Source organism: Mobula hypostoma, chromosome 5 (genome assembly GCF_963921235.1).
Source record: "Mobula hypostoma chromosome 5, sMobHyp1.1, whole genome shotgun sequence".
NCBI classification, from domain to species: Eukaryota; Metazoa; Chordata; class Chondrichthyes; order Myliobatiformes; family Myliobatidae; genus Mobula; species Mobula hypostoma.
In genome coordinates, this window is record NC_086101.1 from 13,510,137 (window position 1) to 13,534,418 (window position 24,282).

The following is a 24,282-nucleotide window of genomic DNA, read 5'->3' on the forward strand; positions in this document are numbered from 1 at the left end:
GTTGCGTTTGTTATGTTATGATTGCACTGCCCCTGAGAAACGCTGTCTCATTCTGCCCTGCAGAGCTGATGTACGGTTAGAATGACAATAAAGTTTTTTGAATCTTTGAATCTATAGTCCTCGAATAATTAATTCTGAAAGTGATAGATATACATCAAATAATCAGGAACTGACAGATACGGCTGAAAGCTGGATTCCTGATCTTAATGATTCTTGAGTACGATTCATAGGACATGAATGCCACAAAAAGCAGAATCCATCACCACCATGCAGCCCATGCCCTCTACTCGCTCCGACCATTGGGCAGCAGGTACACGGAGCTTAGGTCCCACACCAACAGCTTCAAGAAGCTGGACCAGGAAGGATATCTTTACTCACTTCCACTCTGAACTGATTTCACAACCTATGGACTCACTAACTCATGTTCTCAGTATTATTTGTTTTTCTTTTGTATTTTGTTTGTCACTGCAGTTTTCACTTACTGTATTTCTTGGTTGTACTGATAATGGTTGTAAGAAAATGTATCTCGGGTCAGTATGTGGTGTCGTATGCATATTTGCTAATAAATTTACTTTATATGTGATTAACTGTGGACTTAGTACTGTTCCTGGATGTTACTGCGCAGCCCTCCCCTCTGAAGATGTGTGCGCGGCTCTGAAAAGAGCCTTTGTTTTCAGATGCTTGACCTCTATTTCCGTTTGACAGCCCGGTGGCCACGCCCGGCAGTCCGGGAAGCAGCGGGACGCTTGGGCGCTTTTTTGGCCTTGGTCGTCGTGCGCTTGGTGGGACTCTTGGCACGATTCCGGGCAGCGGGCTTGGCTGCCGCCGATCTCTTCGGAGCCGTTTTTCTGGTCGCTGCTTTCTTCTTCGTCCCTCCTTTCCTCCGGTCCTCGGACTCTCCCTGCTCGCCCTGCGCTTCCCGATCCGGGTGGGGAGCGGAAGCGGAGCTGCCGGCGACAGTGCCTTCCACAGTGGAACCCTTGTTAGGCAAGGTGTCGGCCGGCAGGTTGGAGCGGGCGACGGCCTTGTCCGCCTCGTAGCCAGCGGCCGAGATGGGTTTCTTCACACCGCCCAGCTTAGGAGCCTGTCGCTCTTTGGTGGCGGCCACCACCTCCGCGATCTGCTCAACCACCATGGCCGCCGTCGCCTTTTGTGACCGATGGACCGCCTTCTTCTTAGCCGCAGTACCGACCGCGGCCGAAGGGGCGGCGAAGTCGGAACCGGCAGGAAGATCGGGAGGAAGAGCGGCGGGAGTATCAGCCTTGGCGGGAACGACCTCAGCCATGAGAACCTTCCTGATCCGCGACGCCCCGCCTGGGTGGGGCGAGCAGCGGGACCCTCGCACATAATAGGGAAAGGTGGACGTCGTAGAGCAAACCTGCTCGGAGCCTATCCAATCCCCTGCTACGGCGCTCCACTAGGTCCCGCCCTTCCCTGTAACTCTGACCAATCCACTGCTCGTACCTGTGAGCCAGTGCCGGAGGGAGGTCGCCGATCCTGCTGGTCATTGTTAACGTGGAATGCCGCAGGTCTGGCGGGCGGAGAGGAAACCCGGTTGTAGAAGCCTCAACCCTGCTTACAGCTACCCAGCAAACACGCGTCGTCGCTCGGCAGGAGATTGACTGCAGATTGCTGCAACATTCATGGATTCGTGGTCTTGGACTATTTTTGTGTTCTCTGTATTTTACTGATGAACTCCGGTTTGTGTGAATACTGTGTGCTTTACTGCCCCAGGCAATCGCCTGTCGGCAAGAAATAACATCATACACTGCATACAATTATAAAGGAAGTATATTTAACAAAGAGTTGTTAAATAAAAGAAAGAGAAAGGCAACAGGGCCCATCATAATTAAACAGTCAAATGTGCAGATAAGTTGAAACTCATCTCGAAGTTGTCTTTAACTCACGCGCTGGACCCACTGTCTGCGCGAAAGCACACACCACTTTCCGAATACAGTAGCGCTCGAAATCCATCTCGAACAGACGGGCTCCCCCACAAGAATATTAACCCTTCCTCCTTGAAGCCATTCATCTGCGCAAAGCACCTTGTGCAACAGGGACGGCATCCTCAGCCATATTCCCTCCTGTCTTCCCCCAGCTCCCTCCTAAAATACCTCGACCCTCACTGGTATCCGTAACAAAATCCTCTCTGCCCGCTTTCTCTAGAACCTTCTCCCAATTTCACCATCCAGCTTGGCTGACACAACATTCATTCCTAAATTGGACAACGTGGCCCTTATCTTTAGCTCAAACCGCAAACATGCTAAAAGCAATACAGACTGCTCTTACAGAACTACTAAAATGAAATACCTACAGCTTCGCGGTAAGAATATTGACCAGGGCGTTACACTGATATCCTATATCTGATCGCCTTTGAAAATCTGCCGGGTGTGACTGTCAGAAACAGAAACATAGAAAACCTACAGCATAGTACAGGCCCTTTAGCCCACAATGCTGTGCCGAAAATGTACTTACTTTAGAAATTACCGAGGGCACATCCCACGTCCTGGATACTGTTCAGAGGCCTGTATATAACTCTCATCAGGGTCTTTTTACCCTTGAAGTTTCTTATCCACAAGGATTCTACATCTTCCAATCCTATGTCACCTCTTTCTAAGAATTTGATTTCTTTTTTTTAAAACCCAACAGAGCCGCCCAATCCCCTCTGCCTACCTACCCATCCTTTCGATACAATGTGTATATACCCTGAGATGTTAAGCTCCCAATTGCCACCCACTTCAACTCTGCTTCCCATTCCCATTTGGATATGTCCATGCATGGCCTCCTCTACTGCCATGATGAGGCTAAACTCAGGTTGGAGGAGCAACACCTCATATACCGTCTAGGTAGTCTCCAGCCCCTTGGTATGAACATAGAATTCTCCAACTTCTGGTAATTCCCTCCCCCTCCCTTCCCCTATCCCTATGTCACTCTGCCCCCTCCCCAGCTGCCTATTACCTCCCTCATGGTTCCGTCTCCTTCTACTACCCATTGTGTTTTCCCCTATTCCTTCTTCACCTTTCCGGCCTATCACCTCCCTGCTTCCCCTCCCTCACCCCTTTGTCTTTCCCCTGACTGGTTTTTCACCTGGAACCTACCAGCCTTCTCCTTCCCACCCTCCCCCCACCTTCTTTATAGGACCTCTGCCCCTTCCCTCTTCAGTCCTGACGAAGGGTTCTGGCCCAAAACGTTGACTGATCTTTTCCACGGATGTTGCCCGACCTGCTGAGTTCCTCCAGCGTGTTGTGAGTGTTGTTAAACTTATTCGTACTATGTTTTCCACCTTGGCCCTAGGGTAACGCTGTTTCATTTGACTGTATTAATGTATGGTTGAACGACAATTAAACTTGAACTTAAACATAAATTATATTAACAGCAGCATTACAGATATGCATCCAGGATTAGTGTTGTGCTTGGAGAATCCCAGCCTCCGCAAGGATTACATCTGCACCAGGTGCATTGAGATGAGGTTTGGTAAGGACCGTGTTAGGGATCTGGAGCAGGAACTTGATGACCTTCAGCTGATTAGGGAAAGTGAGGAAGTGATAGGTACTACCTATAGAGAGGTAGTGGACAGCACCCCTGTGACAGTCCCCCTCAGAAATCGATAGTTCATCCATACATTAATACAGTCAAATCAAACAGCGTTACTCCAGGGCCAAGGTGGAAAACATAGTACCAATAAGTTTAACAACACTTACAACACGCTGGAGGAACTTAGCAGGTCAGGCAGCATCCATGGAAATAATCAGTCAACATTTCAGGCCAGAACCCTTCGTCAGGACTGTAGAGGGAAGGGGCAGAGGCCCTATAAAGAAGGTGGGGGAGGGTGGGAAGGAGAAGGCTGGTAGGTTCCAGGTGAAAAACCAGTAAGGGGAAAGATAAAGGGGTGAGGGAGGGGATAGGCAGGGAAGGTGAAGAAGGAATAGGGAAAAACACAATGGGTAGGAGAAGGAGGCGGAACCATTAGTTTTTGATAGCTTTGACTTCTCCAGTGCGTTCAACACCATCCGCCCTGCTCTGCTGGGGGAGAAGCTGACAGCGATGCAGGTGGATGCTTCCCTGGTATCATGGATTCTTGATTACCTGACTGGCAGACCACAATACCTGTGCTTACAACACTGTGTGTCCGACAGAGTGATCAGCAGCACTGGGGCTCCACAGGGGACTGTCTTGTCTCCCTTTCTCTTCACCATTTACACCTCGGACTTCAACTACTGCACAGAGTCTTGTCATCCTCAGAAGTTTTCTGTGACTCTGCCATAGTTGGATGCGTCAGCAAGGGAGATGAGGCTGAGTACAGGGCTACGGTAGGAAACTTTGTCACATGGTGTGAGCAGAATTATCTGCAGCTTAATGTGAAAAAGACTAAGGAGCTGGTGGTAGACCTGAGGAGAGCTAAGGTACCGGTGACCCCTGTTTCCATCCAGGGGGTCAGTGTGGACATGGTGGAGGATTACAAATACCTGGGGGATACGAATTGACAATAAACTGGACTGGTCAAAGAACACTGAGGCTGTCTACAAGAAGGGTCAGAGTCGTCTCTATTTCCTGAGGAGACTGAGGTCCTTTAACATCTGCCGGATGATGCTGAGGATGTTCCTCGAGTCTGTTGTGGCCAGTGCAATCATGTTTGCTGTTGTGTGCTGGGACAGCAGGCTGAGGGTAGCAGACACCAACAGAATCAACAAACTCATTCGTAAGGCCAGTGATGTTGTGGGGATGGAACTGGACTCTCTGACGGTGGTGTCTGAAAAGAGGATGCTGTCTAAGTTGCATGCCATCTTGGTCAATGTCTCCCATCCACTACATAATGTACTGGGTGGGCACAGGAGTACATTCAGCCAGAGACTCATTCCACCGAGATGCAGCACAGAGCATCATAGGAAGTCATTCCTGCCTGTGGCCATCAAACTTTACAACTCCTCCCTTGGAGGGTCAGACACCCTGAGCCAATAGGCTGGTCCTGGACTTATTTCATAATTTACTGGCATAATTTACATATTACTGTTTAACTATTTATGGTTCTATTACTATTTATTATTTATTGTGCAACTGTAACGAAAACCAATTTCCCCCGGGATCAATAAAGTATACTGTGACTATGACTATGACTATGATAGCAACACACATAAAAGTTGCTGGTGAACACAGCAGGTCAGGCAGCATCTCTAGGAAGAGGTACAGTCGACGTTTCAGGCCGAGACCCTTCGTCAGGACTAACTGAAAGAAGAGCTAGTAAGAGATTTGAGAGGGGGAGGGGGAGATCCAAAATGATTGGAGAAGACAGGGGGGGAGCGATGGAGCCAAGAGCTGGACAGTTGATAGGCAAAAGGGATTTGAGAGGATCATGGGACAGAAGGCCTAGGGAGAAGGAAAGGGCGGGGGGGAACCCAGAGGATGGGCAAGGGGTATAGTGAGAGGTACAGAGGGAGAAAAAGGAGAGAGAGAAAAAGAACGTGTGTATATAAATAAATAACGGATGGGGTACAAGGGGGAGGTGGGGCATTAGCGGAAGTTAGAGAAGTCGATGTTCATGCCATCAGGTTGGAGGCTACCCAGACGGAATATAAGGTGTTGTTCCTCCAACCTGAGTGTGGCTTCATCTTTACAGTAGAGGAGGCTGTGGATAGACATATCAGAATGGGAATGGGATGTGGAATTAAAATGTGTGGCCACTGGGAGATCCTGCTTTCTCTGGCAGACAGAGCATAGGTGTTCAGCAAAACGATCTCCCAGTCTGCGTCGGGTCTCGCCAATATATAGAAGGCCACATCGGGAGCACCGGACGCAGTATATCACCCCAGCCGACTCACAGGTAAAGTGTCGCCTCACCTGGAAGGACTGTCTGGGGCCCTGAATGGTGGTAAGGGAGGAAGTGTAAGGGCATGTGTAGCACTTGTTCCGCTTACAAGGATAAGTGCCAGGAGGGAGATCAGTGGGGAGGGATGGGGGGGACGAATGGACAAGGGAGCCGCGTAGGGAGCGATCCCTGCGGCATCCCTCCCCTCCTGTCTTCTATCATTTCAGATCTCCCCCTCCTCCCCCACTCTCAAATCTCTTACTATCCCTTCTTTCAGTTAGTCCTGATGAAGGGTCTCGGCTTGAAACATCGACTGTACCTCTTCCAATAGATGTTGCCTGGCCTGCTGCATTCACCAGCAACTTTTATGTGTGTTGCTAGAAATTCCAGCATCTGCAGATTTCCTCGTGTTTGTGCTCAGAAATCGATATATCGTTTTAGATACTGTTGGAGAGGTTGACCTGACAGAGGAAGACCACAGTGAACGGGACTCTGGCACTCTGCCCAGTGTCGTGATCAAGAGACAAGGAGAAATGCAGTAGTTATAGGGGATTCCATAGTGAGGGGAACAGACAAAGGATTCTGCGAGCCGGACAAGGATACCTGGATGGTGTGTTGCTTCCCTGGTGCCAGGTTATGGGATGTCTCAGATCAGGTCCAGAGTATTCTGAAGAGAGAGGGCAAGCAGCCAGAAGTCTTGGTACGTGTTGGCACCAATGGCATAGACAGAAAAAAGAGAGGAGGGTCCTGAAGGAAGATTACTGGGAGCTAGGAAGAACATTGAAAAGCCAGACCTCCAGAGTAATAATCTCAGGATTACTGCCTGAGCTGCGTGCTAATGATGGTAAGAATAGCAGAATTAAGCAGATGAATGCGTGTCTAAGTAACTGGTGCAGGGGGCAGGGCTTCAAATTCTTGGATCATTGGGATCTATTTTGGGGGAGGTATGACTTATACAAAAAAGATGGATTACACCTGAACCCAAAAGGTACTAATATCCTGGCGGGATTGTTTAATATAGCTGTTAGGGAGGGTTTAAACTAAGTTGGCAGGGGGAAGGAAGCCAGGGTGTTCGGGTCGAGGAAGAGGAAAATAGAAATAAGTCAAAGATACTGTGCAGCAAAGGTGGCAAGAAGGACAGGCAGGTGAATATACAGGATAATTTGCTGTGAGATAGAAATATAGCAAATTCGGCAACAGGTACTGATCTAAATGTACTGTACGTAAATGCACGCAGCATTAGAAATAAAGTGGATGACCTTGCTGCACAGCTGCAGGTTAAAAGATATGACCTTGTGGCCATCACTGAGTCATGGCTAAATGATGGATGTGATTGGGAGCTGAATATCCCAGGATACACAGTGTACAGGAAGGATAGGAAGGTAGGTAAAGGGGGTGGCGTGACCCTGATGGTAAGTAACGATATCAAATCAATAGAAAGAAGGGACATAGGATCAGAAGAGGTAGAATCCTTATGGGTCGAGTTAAGAAATGGGAAGGGTGAAAAGACACTAATAGCAGTTATATACAGGCCTCCAAACAGCAGCCGGGATGTGGACTACAAGTTACAGCTGGAAATAGAAATAGAAAAAGCGTGTCAGAAGGACAATGTCAAGATAATTATGGGGGATTTTAATATGAAAGTGGATTGGGAAAGTCAGGAAGGTAATGGATCTCAGGAGAGGGAGTTTGTAGAATGTCTACAGGATGGCTTTTTGGAGCAGCTTGTCCAGAAGCCCACCAGGGGACCGGCTGTTTTGGATTGGGTGCCGTGTAACGAACCTGAGGCGATTAGGGAGCTGGGGGTAATGGAACCCCTTGGAAGAAGTGATCATAATATGATTGAGTTCAGTTTCAAATTTGAAAAGGAGAAGCTGGTATCAGGTGTATCGATATTTCAGTGGAACAAAGGAAATTACAGTGATGAGAGAGGAACTGGCCCAAGTCGATTGGAAAAGTAAACTAGATGGAGGGACGTTAGAGCAGAATTGGATGAAATTTCTACAAGAAATAAGGAAAGTGCAGGAAAAATATATTCCAAGAAAGAAGAAAATTATGAATGGAAAAATGGCACAAATGTGGCGAACGAGAGAGGTTAAGGCAAAAATAAAAGCAAAAGAAATGGCGTACAAGGAAGCAAAAATTAGTGAGGAAAATGAGGACTGGAAGACTTTTAAAAACTTACAGAAGGAAACTAAGAAAGTCATTAGGAAAGAAAAGACGAATTATGAATTACAGGAAAGATATTGGAATGGGTGGAGCATTGGCTGATAGGCAGAAAGCAAAGGCTGGGAATAAAGGGATCCTATTCTGGTTGGTTGCTGGTTACTAGTGGTGTTCCGCAGGGGTCGGTGTTGGGGCCGCTTCTTTTTACAACATATATGGATGATTTAGATTATGGATTAAATGGTTTTGTGGCTAAGTTTGCGGATGACACCAAGATAGGTGGAGGAGCAGGAGGTGTTGAAGAAACGGAAAGTTTGCAGAGAAACTTGGTCAGTTTAGGAGAGTGGGCAAAGAAATGGCAGACAGATACAATGTTGAGAAATGTATGGTTGTACATTTTGGAAGAAGAAATAATCGGGCAGATTATTATTTAGATGGGGAGAAAATTCAAAAATCAGAAGTGCAAAGGGACTTGGGGGTCCTCGTGCAGGATACCCTAAAGGTTAACCACCAAGTTGGATTGGTGGTAAGGAAAGCGAATGCTATGTTGGCATTCATTTCAAGAGGAATAGTGTATAAGAGTAAGGAGGTGTTGATGAGGCTCTATGGGGCACTGGTGAGACCTCATATGGAATACTGTGTGCAGTTTTGGGCCCCCTATCTTAGAAGGGATGTTCTGATGTTGGAGAGAGTTCAGAGAAGATTTACGAGGATGTTTCCTGGAATGCAGGGGCTAACATATGAGGAGAGTTTGTCGGCTCTTGGACTGTATTTATTAGAGTACAGAAGAATGAGAGGGGATCTCATAGAAACATTTCGAATGTTGAAAAGGTTGGAAAGAGTAGATTTGGAAAGGCTGTTTCCCTTGGTGGGTGAGTCCAGAACAAGAGGCCACAGTCTTAGAATTAGAGGGTACCCAGTAACAACAGAGATGAGGAGAATTTTTTTTAGCCAGAGTGTCGTGGATTTGTGGAAAAAACAAAACCTCAATGCAAAAAAAAAGGAGGCATTCCAAGCCTGTACAAGAGATGATCCATAGTGGTAGAGTCAACGGCACAACTCTGATCCTGGAACGGAAGTTTTTTCGGCATTTCGTGATCATTGGCATAGATGAGCTGTAATGGTCTACGGCCCTCCTTAGTTATGTACCTCATTTAAGGCTCCCCTCAACCTCTCATTTGCTCATTTCCTTCGCATCGACTGGTTAAGAGAAGCAGACTTCACAAAGCCTTGATGTTCCGGCTGAAAATACGTGGGAAATCCAGGCACTGTTAAAATAAGGGTGGCGATTTATGTTGTATCCGGAGAAGAATCTGTTTTGTGCAGGAGGCTCGTTGGCCACGTCTTCCTTACTTTAATTTGACCACGCAAAGAAATTTTCTTAATTGTCCAGACTTCCTACCTATGATCTACCGAACGACCTTTAAAATTATTTAGAATCTCTTACATCTTATCTCTTTCTATTTTCAATATAAATTTCGCCATTTTTATTGGAGAGCAGACGTGGACTTCGCCAGAAATGCCAGCACTTATCTTTCATTTGTAATTGGCCCTAAAGGAGAGAAGCGATTAATTCATGAGTACTGGAGGACCTGGAGTCACATATACGGCAGAACAGCAACGCGGCGGGTGGAGCCGCTGGTTTAAGGCCGGACACCCTACTCTGGTTTGATCCCGACCTCCAGTGCTATCTGTGTGGAGTTTGCATAGTACAACCTGGATTAAGCAGTAACTTTACCTTTCAACAAGAAAATATCAATGGCTTACATGATTAGAACAGCAAAGCGTGCAAATACAAAGTGAAGATCAAAGTAAAACTTATCATCACAATATGCCTGTCCTCCAAGAGAGCCATAACCTTGTCGTGGTTTGGAGGCCTGCGTGCCTCCAAAGAATAATTTAATGCGATCAACATGGTCACTGTTGTGAAACAATGCATTGACAGCTCAATGGCGGCGTCAATATTCTACCATTGGAGATGGGGGACCGTCCATTCTGTTGTTACGTGGCAGAAAACGTTCTGAAATAATACTCAACATGATATGTACTGCCAGCAGTGATCCATGGCCATGGTGAGGGCTTCCGGTCAAACTTTTAATATTGTGGATTTGCAAAATTCTTGTATTTTCGGACGTTCCGTTTCTGAAGGTGAACAGAATCTACAGATCTATTAAGACTTTCCTGGAAATAATGGTGTGAATTTTGGATCAGCCAAGATGAACCGAACAGCCAGCCTCTTTGTCGGCAACTTCTACAGGACAAGCCAAGCTGGCTGGCGCGGAGCGCGGGCCCAAGGGCAGCATCGCTGTCACCGGTCTTGTTTCTTCCTTTGTGTCAAGGGTGACACTAGACAAAGGGAAGTTCAATTCCCCACCTCTCTGTTCTACCAAAAGGATAACGTTTGGATGTGTATCTGAGAAGAAACCTTTCTCCCCAGAGAAAAGGTAAATTTATTAAGAGGGGGCGCGCATTTTAGGATACAATCAAGGCAACTTTAGTGTGGAAATATGAAAATCAGGGCGATGGTGTTGGAAGAAAACTGTTCTTCACATACGCATATAAGAGGGGCACAAAATAAATCGACTTCTCACTTTTTATGGAGATTTGTCTTTTATTTCTGCAGAATTAACTGCGGCTCTAAAAAGAGCCTTTTTTTTTGTTTCGAATTATCAGTTCTTGGTGAATACCCTGTTTCAGGAAGGAGTGCAAGTTATTTCACGGATCTGATCCTGGTGTCTCTAAGGGCGGCTTTGCCCCGCTTCCGGCCGGCCGTCGGCTTCTTGCAGTGGCCTTTCTTCCGGATGGTGGGCTTCTTCTTGGGCGGCGAACGATCGCGGGTGCGGGACGGGCTTCTGCGCATCTGCTTCCCGGCCTTCTGACTGCGGCCACCGCGAAGGCAGCCAGTAGTCGCCGCCGCGTCTGTCCCCCGGCCACGGGGCGTCTGTTGTTGCTGCCGCCGCCGCCGCCGTTCCCGCCCAATGGCCATCTGCAAGCGTGGGCGGTTCTCCTCCACGTCGTAGCCGTTGGCGAGCAGCGCCGCCCGCAACGACGACAGCGACAAGCCGCCGCACGGCTTGCGAGCCGACAACGCTTGCTTAATCAGCTGGTTGATTTTTTGCGTCTTGCGCCGCCTCCGCCGGCACGGCTGCCCCGCTGCCTTCTGCCGTCGCCTCCTGCACTGCTGCTGTGCAGCGGTCGACGTACCGGGCACGGCTCTCGCCACCATGTCAAGCCACGTGTCCAACAGGGACGCCCGACGCTCACCAGCCGCTTCCCGCCCTCAGCTCGCAGTTGCGTCTTATCAGACCTCAGAGCGGACGCGAAAGTTACAACGTTACCCGGCGCCGGCCAATCACAGAACGGCAGGAACATTGCGTCACAGAACGGCTTCGGTGGCGTAGCTGTGAGGTGTCTGGACCAGGTTTCCAGCGGCTGCGATTACGGAAAGGAGACGGGTTCAAATCCCGCCCCAGCCGGAGAGAATTTCATAGACGATTTGCAGCATGAAGGATGAGGGGAGGGGAACCGCCCAATAAACCCTTAACTCCCTTACAAACAACACACATAAAGTTGCTGGTGAACGCAGCAGGCCAAGCAGCATCTATAGGAAGAGGCGCAGTCGACGTTTCAGGCCGAGACCCTTCGTCAGGACTAACTGAAGGAAGAGTGAGTAAGGGATTTGAAAGCTGGAGGGGGAGGGGGAGGGGGAGATGCAAAATGATAGGAGAAGACAGGAGGGGGAGGGATGGAGCCAAGAGCTGGACAGGTGATAGGCAAAAGGGGATACGAGAGGATCATGGGACAGGAGGTCCGGGAAGAAAGACGGGGGGGGGGTGACCCAGAGGATGGGCAAGAGGTATATTCAGAGGGAGAAAAAGGAGAGTGAGAGAAAGAATGTGTGTATAAAAATAAGTAACAGATGGGGTACTAGGGGGAGGTGGGGCCTTAGCGGAAGTTAGAGAAGTCAATGTTCATGCCATCAGGTTGGAGGCTACCCATACGGAATATAAGGTGTTGTTCCTCCAACCTGAGTGTGGCTTCATCTTTACAGTAGAGGAGGCCGTGGATAGACATATCAGAACGGGAATGGGATGCGGAATTAAAATGTGTGGTCGCTGGGAGATCCTGCTTTCTCTGGCGGACAGAGCGTAGGTGTTCAGCGAAACGGTCTCCCAGTCTGCGTCGGGTCTCGCCAATATATAAAAGGCCACATCAAGAGCACCGGACGCAGTATATCACCCCAGCCGACTCACAGGTGAAGTGTCGCCTCACCTGGAAGGACTGTTTGGGGCCCTGAATGGTGGTAAGGGAGGAAGTGTAAGGGCATGTGTAGCACTTGTTCCGCTTACACGGATAAGTGCCAGGGGGGAGATCAGTAGGGAGGGATGGGGGGGCGAATGGACAAGGGAGTTGCGTAGGGAGCGATCCCTGCGGAATGCAGAGAGAGGGGGGGAGGGAAAGATGTGCTTAGTGGTGGGATCCCGTTGGAGGTGGCGGAAGTTACGGAGAATAATATGTTGGACCCAGAGGCTGGTAGGGTGGTAGGTGAGGACCAGGGGAACCCTATTCCTAGTGGGGTGGCGGGAGGATGGAGTGAGAGCAGATGTACGTGAAATGGGGGACATGCGTTTAAGAGCAGAGTTGATAGTGGAGGAAGGGAAGCCCCTTTCTTCAAAAAATGAAGACATCTCCCTCGTCCTAGAATGAAAAGCCTCATCCTGAGAGCAGATGCGGCGGAGACGGAGGAATTGCGAGAAGGGGATGGCGTTTTTGCAAGAGACAGGGTGAGAAGAGGAATAGTCCAGATAGCTGTGAGAGTCAGTAGGCTTATAGTAGACATCAGTGGATAAGCTGTCTCCAGAGACAGAAAGATCTAGAAAGGGGAGGGAGGTGTCGGAAATGGACCAGGTAAACTTGATGGCAGGGTGAAAGTTGGAGGCAAAGTTAATAAAGTCAACGAGTTCTGCATGCGTGCAGGAAGCAGCGCCAAAGCAGTCGTCGATGTAGCGAAGGAAAAGTGGGGGACAGATACCAGAATAGGCACGGAACATAGATTGTTCCACAAACCCAACAAAAAGGCAGGCATAGCTAGGACCCATACGGGTGCCCATAGCTACACCTTTAGTTTGGAGGAAGTGGGAGGAGCCAAAGGAGAAATTATTAAGAGTAAGGACTAATTCCGCAACTCCCTTACAAACATCCATTTCTGCCTTAAATACACCCAGACACCTCCCGTGACAACAAGAGGCTGAAACGAGTAATGGATTCTGTCTAATACATCACGGGCACAACCCACCCTAGCAGTCGTGGCATCTACAAGAGACGCTGCCTGCATTCATGGGGGGTGGGGGGAGGGAATCTCACTGAAAACGACTGGATACTGAAAGCAAAGGACATGGAAAGGTTGAGTCCATTCGTGGGGCAATCTAGGGTCTGTGAGCACGCGTTTCTGTTTAGAATGACATGAGGAGGAATTCCTTCAGCAAGAGATGGGGAATAAGACTATAGAATATTGAAGCAGAATTAGGCCGTTCAATCTCGGCTGATGATTTTTCCAGGATGGACTCATCTTCGTTAAGAGATAGAGATAGAGATAGAAAATAGCTGCAGGAGTAGGCCATTCGGCCCTTCGAGCCTGCACTGCCATTTATTATGATCATGGCTGATCATCCAACTCAGAACCCCGTCCCAGCCTTCCCTCCATACCCCCTGATCCCCATAGCCACAAGGGCCATATCTAACTCCCACTTAAATATAGCCAGTGAACTGGCCTCAACTGTTTCCTGTGGCAGAGAATTCCACAGATTCACCACTCTCTGTGTGAAGAAGTTTTTCCTAATCTCGGTCCTAAAAGGCTTCCCCTTTATCCTCAAACTGTGACCCCTCGTTCTGGACTTCCCCAACATCGGGAACAATCTTCCTGCATCTAGCCTGTCCAATCCCTTTAGGATTTTATACGTTTCAATCAGATCCCCCCTCAATCTTCTAAATTCCAACGAGTACAAGCCCAGTTCATCCAGTCTTTCTTCATATGAAAGTCCTGCCATCCCAGGAATCAATCTGGTGAACCTTCTTTGTACTCCCTCTATGGCAAGGATGTCTTTCCTCAGATTAGGGGACCAAAACTGCACACAATACTCCAGGTGTGGTCTCACCAAGGCCTTGTACAACTGCAGTAGTACCTCCCTGCTCCTGTACTTGAATCCTTTCGCTATAAATGCCAGCATACCATTCGCCTTTTTCACTGCCTGCTGTACCTGCATGCCCACTTTCAATGACTGGTGTATAATGACACCCAGGTCTTGTTGCACCTCCCCTTTTCCTAATCGGCCACCATTCAAATAATAATCTGTTTTCCTATTTTTGCCACCAAAGTGGATAACTTCACATTTATCCACATTAAATTGCATCTGCCATGAATTTGCCCACTCACCCAACCTATCCAAGTCACTCTGCATCCTCTTAGCATCCTCCTCACAGCTAACACTGCCACCCAGCTTCGTGTCATCCGCAAACTTGGAGATGCTGCATTTAATTCCCTCATTCAAGTCATTAATATATATTGTAAACAACTGGGGTCCCAGCACTGAGCCTTGCGGTATCCCACTAGTCACCGCCTGCCATTCTGAAAAGGTCCTGTTTATTCCCACTCTTTGCTTCCTGTCTGCTAACCAATTCTCCATCCACATCAATACCTTACCCCCAATACCGTGTGCTTTAAGTTTGCACACTAATCTCCCGTGTGGGACCTTGTCAAAAGCCTTTTGAAAATCCAAATATACCACATCCACTGGTTCTCCCCTATCCACTCTACTAGTTCCATCCTCAAAAAATTCTATGAGATTCGTCAGACATGATTTTCCTTTCACAAATCCATGCTGACTTTGTCCGATGATTTCACCGCTTTCCAAATGAGCTGTTATCACATCTTTGATAACTGACTCCAGCAGTTTCCCCACCACCGACGTTAGGCTAACTGGTCTATAATTCCCCGGTTTCTCTCTCCCTCCTTTTTTAAAAAGTGGGGTTACATTAGCCACCCTCCAATCCTCAGGAACTAGTCCAGAATCTAATGAGTTTTGAAAAATTATCACTAATAGAAATATAGAAACATAGAAAATAGGTGCAGGAGTAGGCCATTCGGCCCTTCGAGCCTGCACCGCCATTTATTATGATCATGGCTGATCATCCAACTCAGAACCCAGCCTTCCCTCCATACCCCCTGACCCCTGTAGCCACAAGGGCCATATCTAACTTCCTTTTAAACATAGCTAATGAACTGGCCTCAACAGTTTGCTGTGGCAGAGAATTCCACAGATTCACCACTCTCTGTGTGAAGAAGTTTTTCCTAACCTCGGTCCTAAAAGGCTTCCCCTCTATCCTCAAACTGTGACCCCTCGTTCTAGACCTCCCCAACATCGCGAACAATCTTCCTGCATCTAGCCTGTCCAATCCCTTTAGGATCTTATACGTTTCAATCAGATCCCCCCTCAATCTTCTAAATTCCAACGAGTACAAGCCCAGTTCATCCAGTCTTTCTTCATATGAAAGTCCTGCCATCCCAGGAATCAATCTGGTGAACCTTCTTTGTACTCCCTCTATGGCAAGGATGTCTTTCCTCAGATTAGGGGACCAAAACTGCACACAATACTCCAGGTGTGGTCTCACCAAGGCCTTGTACAACTGCAGTAGTACCTCCCTGCTCCTGTACTCGAATCCTCTCGCTATAAATGCCAGCATACCGTTCGCCTTTTTCACCGCCTGCTGTACCTGCATGCCCACTTTCAATGACTGGTGTATAATGACACCCAGGTCTCGTTGCACCTCCCCTTTTCCTAATCGGCCACCATTCAGATAATAATCTGTTTTCCTATTGCATCCACTATTTCTTGGGCTACTTCCTTAAGCACTCTAGGATGCAGACCATCTGGCCCTGGGGATTTACCTGCCTTCAATCCCTTCAATTTACCTAACACCACTTCCCTACTAACATGTATTTTCCTCAGTTCCTCCATCTCACTGGACCCTCTGTCCCCTACTATTTCTGGAAGATCATTTATGTCCTCCTTAGTGAAGACAGAACCAAAGTAATTATTCAATTGGTCTGCCATGTCCTTGCTCCCCATAATCAATTCATCTGTTTCTGTCTGTAGGGGACCTACATTTGTCTTTACCAGTCTTTTCCTTTTTACATATCTATAAAAGCTTTTACAGTCAGTTTTTTATGTTCCCTGCCAGTTTTCTCTCATAATCTTTTTTCCCCTTCCTAATTAAGCCCTTTGTCCTCCTCTGCTGAACTCTGAATTTCTCCCAGTCCTCAGGTGAGCCACTTTCTCTGGCTAATTTGTATGCTTCTTCTTTGGAATTGATACTATCCCTAATTTCTCTTGTCAGCCACGGGTGCACTACCTTCCTTGATTTATTCTTTTGCCAAACTGGGATGAACAATTGTTGTAGTTCATCCATGCAACCTTTAAATGCTTGCCATTGCATATCCACCGTCAATCCTTGAAGTGTCATTTGCCAGTCTATCTTAGCTAATTCACGTCTCATACCTTCAAAGTTACCCCTCTTTAAGTTCAGGACCTTTGTTTCTGAATTAACTATGTCACTCTCCATCTTAATGAAGAATTCCACCAGGTTACTGAGCAGGTGAAAAGGGGCTCTGGGGGAACTCAGACAAGGCAAAGCATTGGGACAGGATGATGTGAACACCAAGGTCCTGAAGGAGTGTGCTGAGCCCCTGTGTGGAGATCTCCAGCGCACTTTCAGTCTGAGCCTCAGCCTGGAAAGGGTCCCGTCTGTGTGGAAAACATCACGTGTGGTCCCAGCAGCCAATAAGGGCCAACTGAAAATCTTGAATGACTACTGTCCAGTGGCCCTGACCTCATGAAGACCCTCGACAGGCTGGTCCTGGCTCACCTCTAAGCCCTGTCAGATCAGCCCTTGATCCCCTGTAGTTTGCCTACCAGGAGCATATTGGAATTGACAATGCTGTCATCTACCTGCTGAGCAACGCCTACTCCCATTTGGATAAGCAGGGCAGCACTGTGAGGATTATGTTTTCTGATTTCTCAAGTGCCTTCAGCCGTTCATTGCTGTGGAGAAGCTCCATTCAATGCAGAGTGGCAAATGCAGTGTATCCTGGATAATGGACTACCTGACTGGCAGACCACAGTATGTGCAGTTTCAGAGCTGTGTGTCAGACCTGGCTATAAGCAGCACTGGGGCCCCACAGGCAACTGAATTGGCGCCAGAGACCAGAGGAGTCAGTTCCAGCTCCGATTTTAAGTAGCGATAGATTGTTAAATTGCATTAAAATGCCATTAATAACTGTACAGACCTTAGATGTAGTTGTGGTTCTCAGCTGTAGCAGACTGAAACGGGGGTATTTGATGGTATCACACGAGCTGGTTTTCGATAGCACCCTGGAAGCAAAAATCCCCTTCTCAGTAAGCTAAGCCTTTTGTTCCTGGGATCATTCTTGTTAATCGCCATGACCCAGGTGGTGGGGTTGTTTGGTGGTAAATATTGTGTTCCTGAGGCAGCAGATCCTGCGGCGGGGAGGGAAGCGCCATCATGCATTGGGCAAATTCCTCCATCTGCAGTTTCTTGCGTTGCTGTGCATTACATTCCTGTTGCCGCAGACGACTGTGAAGGCCAAGTCATTGGGGGTCCTTAAGGACGAAATTGATAGGTCTTTGACTGGTAAGGGGGTTAAGGGTTACACACTGGCAGAGCAGAATTGATGGGCTGAATGGACTAATTCTCCTCCTAAGTCTTATGGACTTGCATTAGAGATGGTGGAATTGGGGGCAACACCCAAAATCTTGGAGAAACTAAGGCAAGCAGCCCCTTCTTATTCAGCCCTTTCAGGAGTCATGGACCCTAATCAAAACTACTCAGCTACTCATTCCAGGGTCCTTCCCCCTCAGATAATACTTCACACACCAATGGCTGGTGGAGGGTGAAATTCTAGTGGCAATTACCCAATGCATGACTGCCCACACAACAACTCTCCCCAATCTGGGTCAGGAGATTAATCTGAATAACAGGAGCCTGAAGACTCTGAAGGAATAAGGATCTAGATCAACTTCCGAGCAAATTCAGAGCTCAGAGGTGCAAAGGGACTTGGGAGTCCTTGTGCAGGGTTCCCTAAAGGTTAACTTGCAGGCTGAATCAGTAGTGGGGAAGGCAAATGCTTTAAAAACAAGAAAGTAATGCTGAGGCTTTATAGGCAAGGGACAGACCGCACTTGGAGTATTCTGAGCAGCTTTGGGCCCCTTATCAAATAAGGGATGTACTACCATTGGTAGTTGAATTTGCCCCAGTGTGTTGGTGATTTTTAGAGTCTGGGTGGAGATAATACAATGTAGGGAGAATGGTGATTAATATCAGATTATAGATGGGTGCATGGTGGCCAGCACATACTCAGTGGGCCGAAGGGCCTGTTTCTGCACGATATCCCGTCGTGACACATCTTTGAATCTTTCTCTCTGCCCATCTAGTAATCTCTTCCTATGACAGGACTTAGAATAGAGTGTCAGTTTCTTTATGAAACAACCTAATGAAGATATCACACCACAATGGTGTAATACTTCTGGCGATAATGTCACGATAAGGTCAGGACAAAACAGAAAGATGCATGTTTCTGCATTGTTTCTGTATCTTCGCTCAAAATAATACAGCTTCAAGTTTCCCTTCTCTGCGTCACTGCGGCTGTGCCCCTTTCGGAAGTTCTGATCCTCCAGTCCAACTTGCAGGACCTCCATCACCCAGGACGTGGCCTCTGCTCGTGGCGACCATCAGGGAGGAGGTACGCTCAATGTTTTACGAGCAGCTTCTACCCCTCTATCATCTGAATTCTGAATGGTCCATGAACACTGCCTCCCTTTGTGGACTCTTATTGCACTTTTTATTTGTTTTTAAAATATATTTTATGTAACTTATGGTGATTATTTATGTATTGCACTGCTGCCACAAAACAAAACAAATAGTCATAGTCATACTTTATTGATCCCGGGGGAAATTGGTTTTCGTTACAGTTGCACCATAAATAATAAATAGTAATAAAACCATAAATAGTTAAATAGTAATATGTAAATTATGCTAGTAAATTATGAAATAAGTCCAGGACCAGCCTATTGGCTCAGGGTGTCTGATCCTCCAAGGGAGGAGTTGTAAAGTTTGATGGCCACAGGCAGGAATGACTTCCTATGACGCTCTGTGTTGCATCTCGGTGGAATGAGTCTCTGACTGAATGTACTCCTGTGCCCACCCAGTACATTATGTAGTGGATGGGAGACATTGTCCAAGATGGCATGCAACTTGGACAGCATCCTCTTTTCAGACACCACCGTGAGAGAGTCCAGTTCCATCCCACAACATCACTGGCCTTACGAATGAGTTTGTTGATTCTGTTGGTGTCTGCTACCCTCAGCCTGCTGCCCCAGCACACAACAGCAAACATGATAGCACTGGCCACCTCAGACTCGTAGAACATCCTCAGCATCGTCCGGCAGATGTTAAAGGACCTCAGTCTCCTCAGGAAATAGAGACGGTTCTGACCCTTCTTGTAGACAGCCTCAGTGTTCTTTGACCAGTCCAGTTTATTGTCAATTCATATCTCCAGGTATTTGTAATCTTCCACCATGTCCACACTGACCCCATGGATGGAAACAGGGGTCACTGGTACCTTAGCTCTCCTCAGGTCTACCACCAGCTCCTTAGTCTTTTTCACATTAAACTGCAGATAATTCTGCTCACACCATGTGACAAAGTTTCCTACCGTAGCCCTGTACTCAGCCTCATCTCCCTTGCTGATGCATCCAACTATGGCAGAGTCATCGGAAAACTTCTGAAGATGACAAGACTCTGTGCAGTAGTTGAAGTCCGAGGTGTAAATGGTGAAGAGAAAGGGAGACAAGACAGTCCCCTGTGGAGCCCCAGTGCTGCTGATCACTCTGTCAGACACACAGTGTTGCAAGCACACGTACTGTGGTCTGCCAGTCAGGTTATCAAGAATCCATGATACCAGGGAAGCATCCACCTGCATCGCTGTCAGCTTCTCCCCCAGCAGAGCAGGGTGGATGGTGTTGAACGCACTGGAGAAGTCAAAGAACATGACCCTCACAGTGCTCGCTAGCTTGTCCAGGTGGGCGTAGACACGGTTCAGCAGGTAGATGATGGCATCCTCAACTCCCAGTCGGGGCTGGTAGGCAAACTGGAGGGGATCTAAGTGTGGCCTGACCATAGGCCGGAGCAGCTCCAGAACAAGTCTCTCCAGGGTCTTCATGACGTGGGAGGTCAATGCCACCGGTCTGTAGTCATTGAGGCCGCTGGGGCACAGCGTCTTCGGCACAGTGACGAGGCAGGACATCTTCCACAGTACGGGAACCCTCCAGAGCCTCAGGCTCATGTTGAAGACATGGCGAAGTACTCCACATAGCTGAGGGGCACAGGCTTTGAGCACCCTGGTACTGACACCATCCGATCCTGCAGCCTTGCTTGGGTTGAGACGTTTCAGCTGTCTTCTCACCTGTTCAGCTGTGAAGCCCACTGTGGTGGTTTCGTGTGGGGGAGGGATATAGTCATGAGAGCAGGGTGGGGGACTGTGAGGAGGGGTAGGAGAGGAGAGTGGAATATGTGTTGGTTGGGGGCCGACAACAGATGGCTCATGTGTGGGATGGGCAGGGGTCACGATGTCAAATCTGTTAAAGAACAGGTTAAGTTTGTTGGCCCTGTCCACATTGCCTTCAGCTCCTCTGTTGCTAGTTTGCCAGAACCCAGTGATGGTCCTCAGCCCCCTCCAGACCTCTCTCATGTTGTTCTGCTGGAGTTTCGACTCAAGCTTCCTCCTGTACCTGTCTTTAGCCTCCCTGATCCTGGCTTTCAGGTCCCTCTGTATTGCCCTCAGCTCCTCCCTATTTCCATCTCTAAACGCCCTCTTTTTAGCGTTCACGATGTCCTTAATGTCCTTGGTCACCCATGGCTTGTTATTTGAATAACAAAGGACAGTTCTTGTCGGAACATTGCAGTCCACACAGAAGTTGATGTAATCACTGATGCACTCTGTGAGCCCATCAATATCCTCTCCATGGTGGCTCACAGAGAGCCTGCCAGTCTGTCACCTCAAAACAACCCTGGAGCGCCTCATAAGCCTCCTCCGACCATTTCCTCACCGTCCTCGAGGTTGCAGGTTTACTCTTCACCAGAGGCACGTAGCAGGGTTTTAGATGCACCAGGTTGTGATCTGACCTTCCCAATGGGGGGAGGGGAGAGGAGCTGTATGCATCCTTAACATTAGTGTACATCAAATCCAGAGTCCTCTCCCCTCTGGCTGTACAGCTCGCATACTGCGTGAAGTTGGGTAGTGTTCTAGCCATGGTAACATGGTTAAAGTCACCCGAGATGGTAATGAGGGCACTCGGGTGCTGGGTTTGTAATCTGACTATGACGGTGTAAATGATGTTACTCGCCGACGTCGGGTTGGCAGAGGGAGGGATGTACACAACAACCACAATTACATGCAAGATTTCCCTTGGCAAATAATATGGCCGGAGTCCAACAGCAAGAAGTTCAATATCAGGGCTACAAACACATTCCTTGATCGTAATATGCCCAGGATTGCACCATCTGTTGTTTACCAGAACCGCAAACCCCCCTCCTTTATGCTTACCACATTCACAAGATATATCAGTGATAATAAACCTGATTCTGATCTGATCCTAATCTGTCCCTGTCCAGCTGGCAACCATCACCTGGCCCCAATATCCAGCCAATTGGACTGAAATGAGAACCCTTAAAGGGGAAAGAAGGCAGAATTATATCTACACCGGTGGAGAAAAATATGATAGAAATGTCTAAGAAGTTCTTAGATGGGCAGATGGATGTCAAGAGAATGGAAGGATAGAGACGTGGTATAGGTAGAAATGATTCATTTGGCATTTGAGTACTAAATCAATTAATTTGGCACAACATCATGGGCCCTAGGTCCAAGGTTTTTGTGTAGTACTGTTCGATATTCTATGGTCTATTGTAAGGCTGGAGATCATTTGAAGTTTAAAATAAATTTAACAGTTAGGTGTAGGCTATGAAGCTACATCCCTGATCTCTGCCATCAGCTAGGATAAGAGTAGAAGGTACAGAGGACATCACCCACCAGCACCCCAAGAGGTCAGGGCATCAAAGGTTACGGGGAGGAGGCAGGAGAATAGGGTCAGGGGAAAAACAAATCAGCCGTGATTGGATGATGAAACAGACTCGATGGGCCGAATGGCTGGATTGGTGTATGATTCTTATGGTCTTACACCAACCTGACTCAGAGTTATTGAGTCACGCAGTCAGGGAAACAGGCCATTCAGCCCACGGCATCCATGTTAGCCCAAGCAGTTCACATGTTTGTCCATCAGGTCTTCAGTGAGGTCAGTGCCTTCATCGTCACAGGGACTAAACCTTGGAGCACTTGGTCAACCCTAGCAGCCCTTCACGTTCCAGCAGAAGACCTCACATCTTTCGGGTTTGCGTGTCAGCCTGAAAGTTACAGTTCAGCTCCTTGTCCAATGAGGCAATTGCCACTTTAAGGAAGTTTTGGACTCTCATAGAAGTGGGCGGGGAGGTCTGGCAGGGGTTGAGGCCAATGAAAATTAACTGATTGGTATTAAAACCAACCAAAACCCATTGGCTTGGCTGTTCCATGTGCTTATGTCCTCCATTGATGATGCAGGTAAGGAAGACTGTTGTGTGAAGGTTAGTATGGTAGTGGTTTGTGCCACACTGTTATGGGGCTATTTACTGATGTAGTGGTAGCTACATTCTGAGTACATTTTGAAGTGCTTTCAACTGTTCTGCACTTGGTAATTCCTACTTCTGTGGCCTCATGCTACTATGTGATCTGCAGTGAATTACTGGAGAGGTCTGTTTTGTATTGGAACCCAGGTGTTGTATTTTGTGACCTGTGCCCCACTAGTTTTATACCAGACAGATTGTTTTAAATGACTACAAAGAAAAGAATGAGTTCCATTGCAATGAGCCTCAGACCAGAGCTGCTTAGTGAGATTGGCCAGAGGTAAAGATTGTGCAACTTACTGTTGTCAAAGATCAATACTGCTGTTTACATTGGCCCTGTTAAAGAGCACTAAAGCTCATAAATAGCCCCTTTGGCCCATCTAGTCTGTGCTGAACTGTTTTACTGCCTAGTCTAATTGGCCTGTAGTGGGACCATAGCCCTCCACATCCCTCCTATTCATGTACCTACCCAAACTTCTCTTAAATGTTGTAATTGACTCTGCATCCTCTACTTCCACTGGCAGCTTGTTCCTCACAGTGAGAGAAGTACCCCTTAAACATTTCACCTTTCACCCTTAATCTATGACCTCTAGTTCTGGTCTCACCCAACCTCAGTGGAAAAAGCCTGCTTCCATTTACTACCTACCTGTGATGTCACTTCCATGGATCTGTGTTCCTATTCCACAGCAAAACATGAAGACCAGCACTCCTGTTAGTGCTCAGTCTGAGGGAGAGCTTCGGTCAACCGCCAAAAACATCCACCCACGCTACTGTGCTCTGGTAAGTTTCTCTCACTGTTATTTTGGTGTGCACTGAGCCTGAAGCTGTAGTCCTCATAGTAAGTCTATCTCAACTGCAATCTGTCACAAACTCAGCTTTGTTAAGTTTGATAAGGACTTGAGTTACAGAACTTGGAACGTGGAAGAGTACAAGCCATTCAGCCCACAATGCTATGCTGCCCTTTTAATCTGCTCTAAGATCAATTTAACCTTTCCCTCCTATATGGCATTTCATATTATTTTTCTATCATTTATGTGCTAATCTAAGGTTTTCTAAAATGTTCCTCATGTATCTGTGTCCACTACCACACGCTTGCCACTCTCTGTACTAAACCCAACTTGCCTCTGACGATCCCACCTATACTTGCCTTCAACCACCTTAATATTATGCCCCCTTGCATTATTCTGTCCCGGGAAAAAGACACTGGCCACTCTATCTCTCATCTTGTACACCTCTATCGAGTCGCCTCTCATCCTCCTTCCCTCCAGAGAAAAGCCCGAGCTCACTCAACATTTCCTTTTAGGAATTTTGATTCCATTTGTTGTGATGTTAATGTGCAAGGACCTAGTTACAGCTTAAAGTCAGTTATACAGCACAGGGTCCAACTGGCAAAAGTGTAAACTTCTAAGTTTATTGTTATCACATGTACAAAGTTACAGTGCAAAACAATAGATCATTTCATCACACAGTGCATTGAGGTGGTACAAGGGAAAAGCATTAACATAATACAGAATAAAGTGTTAGTT

The 24,282-nt window shown here is 47.6% G+C and overlaps 2 protein-coding genes across 2 annotated transcripts; both read right to left on the minus strand.

The window, feature by feature from the left end:
* Positions 1–688: 688 nt before the first annotated feature.
* LOC134346455 (histone H1.4-like) lies at positions 689–1,974 on the minus strand. Its single transcript, XM_063047823.1, has 2 exons — positions 1,908–1,974; positions 689–1,314 (listed from the first exon to the last, which is right to left on the minus strand). The coding sequence occupies exons 1-2, from the start codon at positions 1,972–1,974 to the stop codon at positions 689–691; spliced, it is 693 nt and encodes a 230-aa protein (XP_062903893.1).
* An 8,705-nt stretch (positions 1,975–10,679) lies between these two features.
* LOC134346456 (histone H1.1-like) lies at positions 10,680–11,195 on the minus strand. The gene has a single exon (XM_063047825.1). It carries the CDS (start codon positions 11,193–11,195, stop codon positions 10,680–10,682), a length of 516 nt encoding a protein of 171 aa, XP_062903895.1.
* Between the last annotated feature and the right edge of the window lie 13,087 nt (positions 11,196–24,282).